Below are 17869 nucleotides of genomic sequence, written 5' to 3' on the forward strand. Positions count from 1 at the left end.
TAATGCTTTGCTTCAAAGGGGGAACAAAGTCTGGTTAAGTAACGATGGGGCAATTTAAAAAAATCATCTCCAGAAATAGATTTTTAAATTCCATTCTCCCTACCAAATTGAGTCAGATCCAAGCCCCTCTGGGCATGGTCTGAAATCTATTCAGTTTTGCAGAGTTTCCCAGGATACCTCCCTACCATGCTTCCTTTTTCTAGATTAGCTGGGGGAAAATGGAGAGCCTTCAGGAACCATTGTGTAAGAGTCCCAGACCCAGAATGCTGAACACCTTCTTGGAACTACCTAGAGTTGATGGGAAAGATTTAGGGCATATATTGTTTTTGTAAGAGAAAAGCTTGAGGACTATGGTGTGGACCCTGATTGTTACGTTCTGTGTTCAACTAATAGGGGCGTCCCTTGTTATCTAAGTGATAAAATCATTAGGGTTAAGCTAAAATTTAGGAAAGTCTGAGCTTGTAAAATGCTCAGACTGAGCTTGTAAAATGCTCAGACTGAGCTTGTAAAATGTAAAAAGCTTAATATTAACCCAGTGACACTGGCAATGTTGTCTGTGAAATTGTACTGTGACATTTGTCTTTCTAAAACAAAAAGCTGCCTTATAGTAGGAAGTCAGCATTGTAAAAAAGAAAAGAAGAAAGAAATGCCCTAAATTTGCTAAAGCAGGCTTAAACACACTTCAAAACATACTTTCCCTGAAAAAAGAAAAAGATTAAAGTCTCTTTCCTTCCAAGTGTTAAAAAGTTCTGGGCAAAAGTGAAATGACGGCTGGGCTAAAGTAATTGTCCTCTTGTTAATGACTTCAGTAAAAAACAACAACCATAAGAGATTCTGATTTGATTTCATATACACATATTGAATATATTATATATGTATATGAAATTAATATAGACACGCACACGTAAGCACACACACAACTTGGGCATCAAAAGGAGGAGAGATCTGCTACTTTTTATACATTCATAAATAGTGTTTGAAATCTTTACTCATGGAGGAGCTCTTGGAGGCAGTTTGGGGATTTGAAAATCTCAGGAACTTCACTGTCCAGCTTACAGATGACCTTGTATATGGCCTTCTTCCAGGAAGGATCAACATCTTTGCCTGCGATAATGGCATTGAAAAACTCTCGTAATGTGATCTGAGCCACTTCCAGGAATCTCTCTGGAACCTGCTGATACAAGGAGACAATGGCATTAATAAAAGTTTTCAGTTTCAAGTCTCTGGGTCTTCAAAGGAAACTGAGCTAAGTTCTTGCCTTCAAAAGGGAGCTTATATAGCACCTGCATTTTCTAAATGCGGCAGACCTCTATTCTCTTAGGCAAGTCTGTTATATATAGTACAATAGTAATAACTTTTCAAACATGTGTTAGCTAGCTTTGTAACGTTGAACCACAGAATGTAGGTATTAAAATATGAACATCTGGGTTTAGAGAGTCCTGGATTTATATGATATAATTAGCAGAGAGAAGGAAGGGCAGGAAAGCAATGGCTGTTGCCTTGAAGGTCTGCAGGGTATTTTGCCTGCATATTTATCGATTTGTTTACTCTTTCTCCATGAGTATTCAAATGAGAATCTAGTGTGTGCTGGAAACAACATAGTCTCTTAATTTCTACAGTCAGCTTTGGTCCCAGCCAGTGCTGAAAGCCATCAAAGAAATAGGGCATCTATGAATGTTTTGCAGTTTTAAAAATGAGCACCTAATAAGCCATCCTCTAATGGCCTGCTTCATTGGTTGCTTTGTCTGTGTTGCTCCCATAATACTTCCTTGTACTCAGCCATTATGGTCCCCCTTCAACTCAAACATCTCAATAAAGCCATATTAATGCAACAGGGGACTTTGCACATGCTGTGACCACAGACCCAAGTTCTATTTGATCCATTAGGCTTCTAAATGACAACCCAGTTCATTTGGTACAAAAGTCATTGCACATGGATATGCTGTTTTCCACATCTTCCATGACTATATATTTTGAGAAAGTTGCCCTTTTTATTAAGGCAATTTACTTTAATTAGTTCCTTCTCATTAAGTCTTTATTTGTTAAAAGAGTTTCGATACAATGCCAGTTCTGCTTCACACATACGGCTATCCCTATTCAGGTCTGCTTCACACATACGGCTATCCATGTGAACAACCATTCACAATGTACCTGTGGGCACAGAGCTGCAAGGTCTGATTGAGTGGCTTCCATTCTCATTCTCAGGAATATATTCTTTATATTTCCTCAGTCAGTAGAGGTCCTAACCAAGCATCAATGACTAATGAAAAAAGGTGTGTGTGTGTGCAAGGCGATGTGTACAGTGTGGGTTTATGCATATGTCCAACTGGTCAAAATCAAATGTGGTTTCCAGACAAAGAACTTCCTGTTGTCTTCTAGAATCACACACAGAAGCTCTCTTATACTGAATCATATCATTGGTCCATCAAGGTCACTAGGGATGGTCACGAACCTTGCGATAAACCTAATTTCATTATGAACATCATTGGTCCATGGTTCGTGAACCAGAGATTCATACCCCTTCTTATCCACAATCCTCTGATGGCCTTCCACACAGCTTCAAGAATGTTTGTGGAGTTCATATTCCAAGTGTTTCCTTTAAATGACTTTTGCAAGTGGCAGCCATGCTTACAAAAGACATTTAAAAGGAATGTTCCCCTTAAATGGTCTTTGCAAACGAGCAGCACTTCACTTGCACGGCACCCACTTTCAAAAGCTGTTTAAAGGATTCCCTTTAAATAACTTTTGCAAGCCGCATGTGAGTGAAGTCCAAGCGCTGCTTGGCACTTGGACTTACTTGCAGATTGCACCTACTTGCAAATGCCAATTAAAGGGAACAGCCAGTTAGAGGACTGGATAAACATATGGAGCAGAGGTCCATCAGTGGCTATTAGCCACAGCATATAGTTGGAACTCTCTGTCTAGAGCAGTGATGCTCTGTATTCTTGGTGTTTGGGGGGGGGCAACGGTGGGAGAGTTTCTAGTGTCCTGGCCCCACTGATGGACCTCCTGATGGCACCTGTTTTTGGGTTTTTTTGCCACTGTGTGACAGAGTGTTGGACTGGATGGGCCAATGGCCTGATTCAACATGGCTTCTCTTATGTTCTTATGTCCTTAATTGGTTTTTGCAAGATCTTCTTCCCCTTCCATTCTGCTGGCCTCAGAAATCCACTGCCAGCAGAAAGGAGGGAGGGAAGATCTCAGATCTTTCCCCAAATCTCATTAACCCAACCAGTTCAGTAAACAAGGAGGTTCAGGGAGGTCTGTGGTTTGTGTTACCTCACAAATCATGATAAACCTCCATTTCTCTGGTTCATGCCCATACCTATTGTGGACTCAGACTGGCAGGTGCCTTTCACATCACCTACTGCCTAGTTCTTTTAACTGGAGATGCTGGGGATTAAACCTGGGACATTCTGCATGCCCAGCAGAGGTTCTACCATTGAGCCACAGCTCCATTCTAATTCCAGAAGCAGCCTCTTAGTCACTTGTGGATATTGTGACTATAATGAAGGATAAGTATGCCTCTTTTGCTTACTATTTTGCAGTACCAGATCTGGCCAATGAATTTCCGTACTATTCTCTTACTGCACTTAACAAACTGCTACTACCTTCTCACCCTGCACAGAAGGTCTGAAAATTATCTTACTCCTTACATTACAAAGCACTGGAAGCTTTCTCATGCAGTGTAGCTGATGACACACTAGTGATCTATTAGCCAGATTCTGCCATGAGACAGACATGTGATCAGCTGCTGCTACAGTCAGTGGGAGTTACTTCCATGCACTAGAGGGTGGAATTTGGACCCAAACAGTGAGTGTCCTTTGTAAGAGGCATATTGACTCACATTGCTGAAACTTCTTAGTTAAGGGAGAGACATGCAAATAAAGGGGGGGGGGGGGTTAATCCATTTGTAAAATTAAAATAGTTTTCCTTTTTCACCAAAGAATGCTGCAATAACATAACTGAGCTTTACTTTTTTAGTTATTCAGTCTCCTGGTATTCTGTCTAACTAATCTATAATGTTACTGTTTAAAGGTGCTGTGATCAGAGTGTGTACAGTTACAGGATCTCTCCCTTTAAATGGGTAGCATGGGCTATTGAATGGTACACTTTGTGGAAGTGATGCGGTTCAGGAAAGATGGGAGATATTGGCTAAATATTATAAAAAGACAAACATTAGATACATTCAGTCAAATATTTCCCTGAGGAATTGGATTATATATCCCAAACAACAGATGTTTTTGCCCTCAATGTTGTGCCACAGATAAGTCCAAAACAATGATCATATAGTTAATAGGAAAAGGCATAGACAAGGGTGGTTTTAAAAGCCATGACGAAATACAATGCTGACTTGAACTGAGTCAGACCATCTTTTCATCCTGGGAGGTGGGGCTAGACAGGGCATTGTTCCAGCAACTGCCATTTCATTACTGCCATCAGAACACCAGGGTCCTTCCTGCTCTCAAGACATCAAGACCTCTCAGCCTGCGAGCTCAAGAAAGAGCTCAAGAATTTACCCACCAATGGGGACTAATATATTGGGATGGTAGGGGGAATATGGCAATGATTTTTAAAAATAGTTTCTGCATGCAAGTGTTTTAATACCAGTTTGTTGGCAGAGAAACAAATTAATCCCCCCTCCCAAAAGTAGGAACCAGTCAAGCTAGCAGTGCCAGATAACAAATGCATAATAAGAACTCTCAAGGAAGATAATTGGAATTCTAGAAAAGCTGTGCTAATTCTTTGCAGCACATTTGTAGGGACATCCACTTGTCCATTCTTTTTCTCTGGTAGTATGGTTGAAGAATAAGGACAAATTAGTGAAAAAATACCCAGAGAGAGAAGTAATTTACCAAGGCTAAACAGCACAAGGAATTCCTCAAGACTTTGCATTTGAAACTGTTGATCTTTCAACTAAAACATATAATTCAGCGTTAATACAGTCTTCTTTATCAGATGACTAGCCATTATAACATCCTTTAAAGATCCAGCAGCAATCTAGAAAATTATAGATCAGTCAGTCTAACCTAAGTAGGTATCCTAGGTAGACTGCTGGAAGTTATCAACGCTAGATATATTAAACATGCAAACATGCACAACCATGAGGTTTCAGAAGAATCAGTGCGGTTTATGCAAACAATATTATGATATGGGCAAGTTTGGGACTAGTTTCCAATAAGTTTACTGTGTACCTTCCATTCCTTCCCAATGCTATAATCACTACCTTCCCTATCCTGTCCAGATTCATCTGCAAGTAGCTAAATGTTCTCCTTGTGGGGGCTTCCATTAGACACTCAACACTGTCATACAGTACCCCAGGTGCAAGGATACATGGAAAATATAGTTCTATTCCTACAAGCATGTCAGGAGCTCCGAGATGACATGTTCAAATGTTCCATTGGTCTAATGTATTGCTAAAGCAGTGCCTATGGTTTAATGGGAGCCTTGCCCCTGCTACTACCAGAGATCAGATGCTATGGGGGAATAGAAAAAGGGCAAAACATGCAGAGACTTGCAGGCCCTGCCACATTCTCAGAGACATCATGAATCCAATGGTGTCTTACTTCAGAATGACAGATCAGAGGTAACATATATACAATCACATGCTTCAGAATGCTTTCTCTCAAGAAAATATTATGTTTCTTGTAAAGGAAAAAGAAACTGTTAAACTAAGCTGTCAGAACACAATTTCTAATTTATTTACTTATTTTATTTATACTCCATCTTTCTCTCCAATGGGCAGCTTACATCTTTTTCCCTTTGTCCAAAAACCTTGTGAGGTAGATTAGGTGGAATGTGAGTGACTAACCTAACATCACTCAGCAAACTTCCATGGCAAAGTGAAGATTTGGAGCAGGTTTCCCCAGATTCTAATCACACCATACTGGATTTCAAATGTTCTGAAAACAATGGGCGGTGCGGTGTGTGGGGGGGGGGGGGACAATGTGCTTTCCCCTGAGCCCATTCTGCATAGGGTTTGAAGATAACACCAACTGATTCAGGGTGTGGGTTTCATTATACCCATTACAAATTGAGCTAAAATGACAGCTGTAACAGTAATCCTTGCTGATGTTCAGTTGTGTAGATTTCATACATGTGATTGGGGCTCTTTTGCAGCTTTTTGAAGGAAGCAGGTATAATCTCCTCTACTAGCATCAAGATAGTGTTAGTTTGTAGCATTAAAAAAGACAACAACAAACCAGAGTCCAGTAGAATATTAAAGACCAACAAAAATTTCCAGGGTATAAGCTTTTTTGAATAAAAGTTTATTTTGATACAAATTGAATGAAGAGCTTATGGAACTTCATTCTGTTTCTGCTTTAAAAAGTGAGCTTTGACTCACAAAAATTTATACCCTGAAAAATTTTGTTGGTCTTTTTTTGGATACAGATTGTCACAGCTAATATAGGTGCAAAACATTCTCTTTTGCTATATAAAAAGTACTATGCCATTAAAGGTTTGTTTGATTATGATGATATAAAAAGTTCCCTGGGAAACTCTGGGAAAACTCCTTGTTCAAGCATCTCAGACCATTGGTTGACTGTTAAAGAAAATGTGTCATCTTCTCATAAATTACTGCTTTAAGATAGATAGATAAGATAGATAAATTATTGTTCTCAAAAAAGAAAATGAGAGCAACGAAATGAGGTGCTTTAATTGGTAAATGCTGCGATTCTATGTATGTAAAAATATGTGAAGTAGCCAACAATCCATAGCATGAATGCATGTTTTTCACCTTAAAAAGACAGATGTGATAGTACAGTAATGGCAGCGTTATACGTGAGAGACAGATCCTATTATTGCTATAGAAAGAGAGAAAGATAAAGCAACATTTTGATATTATTTAGGTCGAGTCTTTGTAGGCAATTTGCAGAAGTGGGTTGTAAAGAAACCCACTTACCTGTAAATGCAAATACTTTTGTCTACTAAACTACTCTAGGCTCTAAGAAAACACATTCAGTTTTAAAAGCTGCCTGTACAATGTTTCCAAGGGTTTACAATATACTTCAACCATTCTGTCCCAGTCTATTTTTATTGTCCACTCCTTGCTTCCTCATGCCAGGGGGCATTGCTTATTCCTTTGTGTTGCATAGTATCCTAATAGCCAGGGTTTAGTTTGAGCCAGGGCTCAAAAGGGCTTTAGCTTTGTTTTCCATAACAAAGAACCTTTTAGAATGAGAATAATAAAGGACCCTCTGAGCATATGCAGAATGCTCTTCTCATACCACAGACCAAGCTCAATCATTTCAACTGGGATTCTGGGGAACAGTTTCCATTTTATGGAATGACTTCCAGACTGACTTTAGCCCGGGAGCCTCTCATTTTAGAAATTACACACTCCTTGTAGCTTAATGAAGCTGACTCCTCACATCCCTTTTCAAAAGAACATGTTTTCTTTAAAGAATGCATTCCGAAGCACAGGGTCCAATTGTTGTGGCTGGGTAGATTTTTCCAGTGAGCAATTAACAAGTCAGCTGCACCACTTGTGTGTCTAGGGGTAACTTTTGCCTGACCTTAAGTGATGATGACCCACTCAGTACATCTTTACACTTAACTGACTGAACATCTCTCCAGTAGAAACATCTGCAGAAAATGCCTCAGTGATAAATAAGAACCCCATCCAGATTTCTTTTTATAGACTCAACAACAATCTCTACTATGAACCCACAACATTTTCCAAGCATCAGGTGGCAGCAGTCAATCAAATGCACAATCACCAGGAGGGAAGACAATGCAGGGAAGGGAGAGACTAGGTGGCAGACTTCAGATTCAACTTACTCAGAACAAAATAACATGTTGTTCCACACACTTGGTATATCCTGAAGACAAATGGATAAAAATATATAGTATGCCCAATAGCATCTGTGAAGCTACAGGTAAAACCTGCAGGTTACCTGGGGGAGTATCATAAACCAGGGGTGGCCAACGGTAACTCTCCAGATGTTTTTGCCTATAACTCTCATCAGCCCCAGCTACCGTTGGCCACCCCTGTCATAAGCCAAAGGGTCCAGCATCCACTGCTAAGCTCACTCTCCCATATTCTAAGCCTATGTTCAATAGCCTTTTTCAGACATTATGTTTGAGGGTATCCAACAGTGTGCTATCTACAATCCTCCTTATAGGCATAGTCACCATTATGTCTGAATAGGGCACGTGTAATTTCCAGCTCTAGTGGAAAATGAAACCCTGATTTTTGAGGGTTCACATTCACACATAACAAATATGAAAAAATACACACAGTACCTCATTCTAATATAATTGCAGCCACACATACCTGGAGGACTAGAAGTAGCATGATCTTCTGGAAATGTGACTGCGTAACCCCAAATGTTACATCTGAAATGACTATGCACTGCCTGCCTTCCTGGGAGAAGGAAGGTTGATGATTAGGCGGGAAAGACCCATGTGACTGGCCCCATCTGAATGACCTAATTTTGGCTTATTTGAAAGCACTATATAAAAGTCATATCATTAAAGCAACTCATACATTGTTCTGATGGAAATACATTTGCCCTGTTCCAGTAGAGAGTGTGTGATAACATTGCTCCATGTGTATTATTGAGCTGGTTGGACACTGAGATATAGAGCTTCATCTTATTGTGATTCCATATTCACGATATTAAAATATTTATTAAAATACTCATATCCCACCTTTTCCTGTGGACCAAGAGGGCTTACACATCATAATTAAAAACAACAAATTAATCTCCACCAAACAACCCCCTCCCCCCAAAAATACAACTGCAGTTTATATTCCATTAAAAGCCCTGGCAAATAAAATAGCCTTGCAGAACTCCTAAGATTTCTTAAGAACAGGGTTGCCAGGTCCTATCTGCTTCCTTGGCGGTGTGTGTGTGCGTGGATCTTCAGACCTTCCTGGGAGGTTCTTCCGGGTGCGCATAGCGTGCATGTTGCAGTGACATCACCTGGGAGTGAGGTCATCATGCTGCCGAAGTCACTTGGCAATGCTCTAGTTTTTGGGCAAAACTCTATGGCTTGAGTCAGGGCTTTCTTTGCAGCAGGAACTCTTTTGCATATTAGGTCATGCCCCTCTGATGTAGCCAATCCTCCAAGAGCTTAGGACTCTTTGTACAGGGCCAACTGTAAGCTCCAGAAGGATTGGCTATATCAGGGGGGTGTAGCCTAATATGCAAAGGCGTTCCTGCTGCAAAAAAGCCCTGGTTTGAGCTCAAATTTATCATAGAATTTTGCCCCCAAACCAGAGTGTCATCGAATGGCATCAGTGGTGCCATGTTTGGATTCCTTTGCAGGTGGAGTTTCCTCTTGCCAGCCAGTTGGCCAACAGAGAGGAGGAGTCCCCAAAAGCAGGGGAACCCCCATTTGGACCAGGGAGCTGGCACCTCAACTAGAAGATGGCTCTTTCCTCACCTTCTCATTACTGAGAAGATATCTGGGCCCTGCTAAACCAGCGGGATGAATTCTTTGATATAAAAAATTAGTACTGCTAAGAGAATGTACTATAATCCAGGAGAATCTAAAAGATTACCTGGTTCAAATCTCACCTTTACTGCGAGCTCAGGCCGACTGCTCTGATGAGCAATCTCCAGCTGGCAACCCAGGCCCACTGCTGCCACTTGGTAGAGCAACTGGGGGAAAACAGGAAGGGGGGATTGCTGCCACTCTGACAGCACAACATCATTTCTGATATGAATGCAGAAATGATGCCATCACATCAGGGTGACACTCCAGGATTTCACTGAAACTCTGGTAAAAGTACATTGTTTCAGTGAAATTCTAGAGTTTTGCACTGATGCAATAACTTCCCTTTTGAATTCAGACCAGAAGTTACACTGCATCATTGGAGAGATGGCAGTGTATGTGGTCCTGCCCGCACTGTCTCCCGCCAGTCAGCAATGCTGGCCTGACAACCCTATGTCCTTAGGCAAGCCACTCCCTCTCAGCCACCCATCTGTAATATGGAGATAATATTGGCTGTTATAAGGATAACAACATAATATCTGTGAAGATATTTATAGATATCTCTATCTCTCTATCTCTCCATCCATCCATCCATCCATCCATCCATCCATCCATCCATCCATCCATCCATCCATCCATCCCCTGGAATACCAGTGTCAGGAATCAACATCAGAGGAAGGCCTTGGCCTCTATGCCCAGCTGTTTAGGGTTACCAACTCCCACTTGGGAATACTTGGCGATTTGAAGAAGCTGAGCCTGGGGACCCTGGGATTTGGGGAAGGGAGCCAGGGGTCATTTTGTAGAAAAAGAGGTGTCGGAGCTCATTAGCACAACTCATTTGCATATGCCACGCACCCCTGACATCACTGGAAGGTGTACTAAATTATATCAGCTCAGCATCTACCTTAAAATGCTTCTTGAATTATAATTGTCATAATAAAACCTTACTCCCATCATACTTCTAAAATTTCTTTCTCCTATGTAGCCACAGTGGCATGAGGAAGATTTCTATGTAGCCACAGTGGCATGAGGAAGATTTCCATTTGTCAGCTTTATATGTTTTGGTTATTTCCCCATTTTTTGTGAGGGAAAATATTAGAAAGTTTGTCAAATCTTAGAGTTCATCAAAATTCTCACAGGGGGTTTGAACAATGAACATAAGAGAAGCCATGTTGGATCAAGCCAATGGCCCATCCACTACTCTGCGTCACACAGTGGCCAATATATATATATATACACACGCACACACACACACACATATATATATGCACACTGTGGCTAATAGCCACTGATGGACCTCTGCTCCATATTTTTATCTAATCCCCTCTTGAAGGTGGCTATGCTTGTGGCCGCCACCACCTCCTGTGGCAGTGAATTCCACATGTTAATCACCCTTTGGGTGAAGAAGTACTTCCTTTTATCCGTTTTAACCTGTCTGCTCAGCAATTTCATGGAATGCCCACGAGTTCTTGTATTGTGAGAAAGGGAGAAAAGTATTTCTTTCTCTACTTTCTCCATCCCATGCATTATCTTGTAAACCTCTATCATGTCACCCCGCAATCGACGTTTCTCCAAGCTAAAGAGCCCTAAGCGTTTCAACCTTTCTTCATAGGGAAAGTGTTCCAGCCCTTTAATCATTCTAGTTGCCCTTTTCTGGACTTTCTCCAATGCTATAATATCCTTTTTGAGGTGTGGCGACCAGAACTGCACACAGTACTCCAAATGAGACCGCACCATCGATTTATACAGGGGCATTATGATACTGGCTGATTTGTTTTCAATTCCCTTCCTAATAATTCCCAGCATGGCGTTGGCCTTTTTTATTGCAAACGCACACTGTCTTGACATTTTCAGTGAATTATCTACCACGACCCCAAGATCTTTCTCATGGTCAGTCTCTGCCAGTTCACACCCCATCAACTTGTATTTGTAGCTGGGATTCTTGGCCCCAATGTGCATTACTTTGCACTTGGCCACATTGAACCGCATCTGCCACGTTGACGCCCACTCACCCAGCCTCAACAGATCCCTTTAGAGTTCCTCAGAATCCTCTCTGGTTCTCACCACCCTGAACAATTTTGTGTCATCCGCAAACTTGGCCACTTCACTGCTCACTCTCAACTCTAAATCATTTATGAACAAGTTAAAGAGCATGGGACCCAGCACCGAGCCCTGCGGCACCCCACTGCTTACCGTCCTCCACTGCGAAGACTGCCCATTTATACTCACTCTCTGCTTCCTATTACTCAGCCAGTTTTTGATCCACAAGAGGACCTGTCCTTTTACTCCATGACTCTCAAGCTTTCTAAGGAGCCTTTGATGAGGAACTTTATCAAAAGCTTTCTGGAAGTCAAGGTAAACAACATCTATCGGGTCTCCTTTGTCCACATGTTTGTTCACCCCCTCAAAGAAATGTAGCAGGTTAGTGAGGCATGATCTTCCCCTACAGAACCCATGCTGAGTCTTCCTCAATAACTCGTGTTCATCAATGTGCCTACTCATTCTGTCCTTGATAATGGTTTCTACCAACTTCCCCGGTATTGAAGTCAGACTGACTGGCCTGTAATTTCCTGGATCTCCTCTGGAACCCTTTTTAAAGATGGGGGTGACATTTGCTACCTTCCAGTCCTCAGGAACGGAGGCAGATTTCAATGAAAGATTACAGATTTTTGTTCAACTTTGAGTTCTTTCAGAACTCTCGGATGTATGCCATCCGGACCTGGTGACTTATTAGTTTTTAATTTGTCTATTAGTTGTAGGACCTCCTCTTTTGTCACCTCAATCTGACTCAGGTCTTTCAACACCCCTTCCAACATTAGTGGTTCAGGGGTGGGCAAAAAGTTCTCATCTTCCACAGTGAAGACGGAGGCAAAAAATTCATTCAGCTTCTCAGCCATTTCCCTATCCTCCTTCAGTGATCCTTTTACCCCATGGTCATCCAAGGGCCCCACTGCCTCCCTGGCTGGTTTCCTACTTCTAATATATTTGAAGAAATTTTTATTGTTGGTCTTTATGTTTTCTGCAATATGCTCCTCATAGTCCCTCTTTGCCTGCCTGATCACAGTCTTGCATTTGATTTGCCTCAGCCTGTGTTCCCTTTCATTAATCTCACTTGGACTGGTTTTCCACCGTTTAAAGGAGTCTTTCTTACCTTTAACAGCTTCCATTACTTCGTTTGTTAACCATGCAGGCCTTTTCTTATACCTGTTTGTGCCTTTCCTAACTTGTGGTATGTATGGATGTATTCTCCATCCCATGCATTATCTTGTAAACCTCTATCATGTCACCCTCAGTCGACGTTTCTCCAAGCTAAAGAGCTCCAAGCGTTTTAACCTTTCTTAACAGGGAAAGTGTTCCAACCCTTTAATCATTCTAGTTGCCCTTTTCTGGACTTTTTCCAATGCTATAATATCCTTTTTCAGTGAGTTATCTACCACGACCCCAAGATCTCTCTCTTGGTCAGTCTCTGCCAGTTCACACCCCATCAACTTGTATTTGTAGCTGGGATTCTTGGCCCCAATGTGCATTACTTTGCACTTGGCCACATTGAACCTCATCTGCCACGTTGACACCCACTCACCCAGCCTCAACAGATCCCTTTGGAGTTCCTGACAATCCTCTCTGGTTCTCACAACCCTGAACAATTTAGTGTCATCTGCAAACTTGGCCACTTCACTGCTCACTCCCAACTCCAAATCATTTATGAACAAGTTAAAGAGCATGAGACCCAGTACCGAGCCCTGCGGCACCCCACTGCTTACCGTCCTCCACTGTGAAGACTGCCCATTTATACTCACTCTCTGCTTCCTATTAATTAGCAAGTTTTTGATCCACAAGAGGACCTGTCCTTTTACTCCATGACTCTTGAGCTTTCTAAGGAGCCTTTGATGAGGAACTTTATCAAAAGCTTTCTGGAAGTCAAGGTAAACAACATCTATCAAAACAACATCTATCAAACAACATCTATCAAACAACTTTATCAAAAGCTTTCTGAAAGTCAAGGTAAACAACATTTGCTACCTTCCAGTCCTCAGGAACAGAGGCAGATTTCAATGAAAGATTACATATTTTTGTCAGGAGATCCACAAGTTCAACTTTGAGTTCTTTCAGAACTCTTGGATGTATGCCATTCGGACCTGGTGACTTATTAGTTTTTAATTCATCTATCAGTTTTAGGACCTCCTCTCTTGTCACCTCAATCTGACTCAGGTCTTTCAACACCGCTTCCAAAATTAGTGGTTCTGGAGCGGAGAATGGAGCCCAGAAGCAAATATTTGAGGGGTGGTGGTAAGAAAGAAAGAGCACAATAACATTTAGAGGTTCCAGAGCTCCACTCCTGTGAGCTCCTTCCCAAAATGAGGCCTGACTCCAGCAGTGTATAATGCCACAGAGTCCACCCTCTAGAACAGCCAGTTTCTCCAGGGGAACTGATCTCTGTCAACTGGAGATCAGGCGTAATTCTGGGAGATCTCCAGCTCCCACCTGGAGGCTGGCAACCCTGCCTGTTGTTGGTCCACTAGATTAACCGGTTGACCACTGTGTGAGCCAGGAAGCTGCACTAGATGGGCCAGTGATACGATCCAGCAAAACTCTTCTTATGTTATTATACAAACACACACCCATAATATATAAATAGTGTATGTGTGTGTATACACACCCTCATCCACCTGGAGACAGCAGTTGTTACTAGTTGCCCACAGCTGGATCACCACAGCTTTGGCTTTAAAGCTCATGCAATATCAATCAATTCAAAACCTTTATTGGCATGTGATATTGATATTTTTGATAGAGCTCTTTGTGCTTGTGGTTACATATTCTGTTCTTTATAACTAAAGAGTGACCATGTTCATACAGGCTTGATCATTTTGTGCTACACATCAGACCACACATGGAGAGAGCAGAAACGTACCTATAGAGCACACAACTTGAAAAGACAAACTAAACCTCATACTGTTTCATCAGTTACAGCAAAAAAGATTTTTGAACAAACTTTTTCAGTGGATTTTGGTATGTCATCTGATCTTTTGAATCCAAAGACATATTCAGACGACAAACTTCCACCTCCTGTTTCAACTCAACTTTTGGGTTGTGCAGCACTGCAGTCTGAATTCTTTATTGCTTTATTTTCTACAATGGAAAATAATTAATAACTATCCAGATCAATCGTAAGATATTTATTTTGTTTTGTTGGCTTGTTTAGCCAGATATAACATCTAGAAACCATCACAGGAAAAAGTTTGAATATAATTAAAAATAATATGTTCTGTTGAGCTGCACTACAAGCTATATAGCAGTTCCTCTAGCGAGCATGCTATTAAATTTAGTAAACTGAGATCTGTTGAAATCCTATGTGGGGAGCAGAAAAGATACAGCATATCTGAGACTTGAAATGGTTTCCTGAATATGCAGACATAGCGGGCATGGTCAAGGGCCATAACTACATGACCAGGGCTGCCCCAGCTTTCCCTCACAAGAACCAGACCCAATTCATATGAAAACAAATCACACATCCTGCTCAGCTCCATGAGATGAGCCCTCTCAGAATCTTGTCACCTTAGTGTTCCCTGGTGGCCCTGCATACGTATACTTTTGAACATCTGCCCAGTCCTAAAGACACCTGACTCAGAAGAACCACAAAGAATTCAGGAAAAAAAGATTTGACATTACTGGTTTTCAAGTAATTGAGACTCATTTGCCTAAAATACAGGTACTGAACCAAAGTAGTTGTTTTAGGAGGTGGGAATAAGAGAGAGTGTTGGTCTATTTAGTTTTAGCTTGTGTCTCAGTGTTTTCTTGTTACTTCTATTCTTTTTTTTTCTGCCTGTGCAGCAAAGACTTTACCCTCCCTTCTCTCCTCCCCTCTACCCCCTCCTCCTCTTCCCAGTTGCTTTACCTTCAAGGATGATTTGTTTTATTAAACTGACTGTCCCCAGCCTCTGCAGTACATAATAAAAGCCTGACATAGCAGCCTGCCTGCCTTCTGTGTCCTGCAGATACTCATCATAAGTGTCAGGACATACCAAGGTTAGCGGTCACTGGAAGTGTGCTGGCTGGCTCGGGCTTTTGCCAAACACGCTTGGCAGCTGAATGAATGTCACAGAGAATAGAAGGGGAATTACAAAGGTTAGAGAGAAGGCAGCCTCGCCTTTTCTTTCTTTCTTTCTTTCTTTCTTTCTTTCTTTCTTTCTTTCTTTCTTTCTTTCTTTCTTTCTTTCTTTCTTCTTTCCTTCCTTCCTTCCTTCCTTCCTTCCTTCCTCCTCTTTTTACACTCTTCTAGAGACATATGCAATGATTTTTCACGCACTTTGGAAATGCACATCAGGTTATACAGAGTGATTTATCAGTGAAAAAAAAGTGTTTTTTAAAAAAGAGGAAAGGGTGCTGTTGTTATTTTTAGGCACCCATCTCTTAGCTTCATCCTGTCTTCACTGGAGATATAAGACACTTCTAAGTTCATAATTTTAAAGTGAGGAGCAATATCTTTTTAAAAGGCGCATGCACCATTATTTAAAGCAGCTTATAAGTGCATCTCGCCTCATTAATCTTTTGAGCATAGTCCCCCATCCCAACACACATGATAATCTTTTATAGAGATGATCAAATGGGAGATTCTCTAGCATAACTTCTCCTGCAAAGAATGCAAACTATGAGAAAGCAAAAGGCACTGGACTCTTGCACAACTCCAACGTTGATGGAGCTTGCACAGGAGAACTCTCCACCTTAAAACTTCACCCATTGCCAGCATCACCTTTAGATTTTAACTGTGTCAAAAGCTAGAAGGTAGGGAAAGTCAGAGTGATATGAAGATAGTAGTAGTGTCAAAATGGATCTCCCAGGGAATTGCATTTTGTTTTTTTGACTATAAAAGGGCAATAAAATGCTGACTGTACGAAGACAATGTCAAGGAGAAAAGGGTATTGGTATTTTGGATACTCTTGACTGCTCGCCTTGGAGAGAGAGTTATTCTTGTCACAAACCCTTTTGTCTGCATCTGCTGACTGCTTGCCTGTAGCCAGCAGCATACTTTAACTGTTTTGTCACCTCCTAACATCACACGCATCAGCTGTTGTGCTTTTGTTACGGGTATTGTCAAACTAATCCACTGTGGCTGTTCTAGTGTGCAGTAAATAAAACAGAAACTGCTTCTCAGACAATTCTGCATGAATATTTCAGATGGCTCTTACAATTCTGATTCACAAAATAAAAAAGTGTGCACACATAACGCACACAGAACTAGGCTCAGATGCCTTAAAGCTATTTGCATGTGGCCACTTCAATTGTTTTAGAGTAGATAATAAAGAGCTGCTCTTTTCTGTGCTTACTTTTGAATGCAGCTCTTTGGATTTTTTAAAAAAGAAAATGCTGATTAAGGCAAAGTTTAAGTTTCCTACAAAGTTGCTCCAACTGAGTTTGCACAATGTTAAATATGAACATGTAAAACCCCACCACCATAAATTCTTTTATCAAATAGCAAAAGTAATGTGAAATTAATTAGGTTCAGGAGAATTTAGAAGACATTGAATTTATCACTGATGTTTGAAACACATTTGCTGTAAAATGTATATGCTTTAAAAAGTGTATCTTGCTGTGTATGGGCTGCTTCACCTCTACTGGAGAATACTTTCTCCTTGATTACAACTTTTTGAAGAGACATGGGGGAGTATCAAGGGTACCCATTTGTTTTTTCCCTGCAGGGCAAAATAACAGTTGAGGCTGTGTGGGTGATATTGGAAAATAGCATGAGGTTTCAAAGAGAATGGTTAACTTTCTGCTATCCCAGCACCCCAGCCGAGATCGCACTGGGAGTTGTGTGGCTGCTATTTAACTTTTCAATGTCTGTTCACACCCAGTAGTGTTGCCAGGTCTGAGCTGGAAAATACCTGAAGATTTTTGTGGGTGGAGAGTGGGGAGGGCAGGGCCCTCAGCGGGGTATAATGCCACAGAGGCCACCCTATAGCCATTTTCTCCAGAGGCACTGATCTCTGTCATCTGGAGGTCAGCTGTAATACCAGGAGGCCTCCAAAACCAGGCCCCACCTGGAGGTTGGCAACCCTAGTTCACAGATTGCCTGCTGTCTTGTCTAGTTCATCCTTTCCTTTACAAGATCTCCTGAGCCAAGAATTTCTGATTTCTGGCCATTCCAGTTTGCATGCTGGGAAACAATGTTTCCCCTAAACCAGAATCATTTGCTGAGGTCAGACTAGAGATGGCTGTGCAATTTTCCAAGGAAGCTATGGTTACTAAGACAGACACATCTAGATAACACTTCCAGAGTATTCATTTAATATACATCACCACACTAATCCTTAACAAAAACAGTATAATGTAGGTTACCATTATTGTATCCAAATTACTCATTCATAGCCAAATGTGAGGCATTTTATGGCAGAAACAAGATGCCACTCATTTTCTTGGCACACTAGCT

General features: G+C 41.3%; 1 protein-coding gene across 1 annotated transcript in view; it reads right to left on the reverse strand.

Annotated features, from left to right (window-relative positions):
• Positions 1-961: 961 nt before the first annotated feature.
• PROX1 (prospero homeobox 1) overlaps positions 962-17869 on the reverse strand; it is a 78011-nt gene continuing 61103 nt past the window's right edge. Inside the window, exon 5 of the mRNA XM_060246883.1 lies at positions 962-1171. Coding sequence (XP_060102866.1) covers positions 986-1171 — 186 coding nt within the window. The 3' untranslated portion in view covers positions 962-985. The remainder of the gene's footprint in view (positions 1172-17869) is intronic.

Source organism: Heteronotia binoei, chromosome 1 (assembly GCF_032191835.1).
Source record: "Heteronotia binoei isolate CCM8104 ecotype False Entrance Well chromosome 1, APGP_CSIRO_Hbin_v1, whole genome shotgun sequence".
NCBI lineage: Eukaryota > Metazoa > Chordata > Lepidosauria > Squamata > Gekkonidae > Heteronotia > Heteronotia binoei.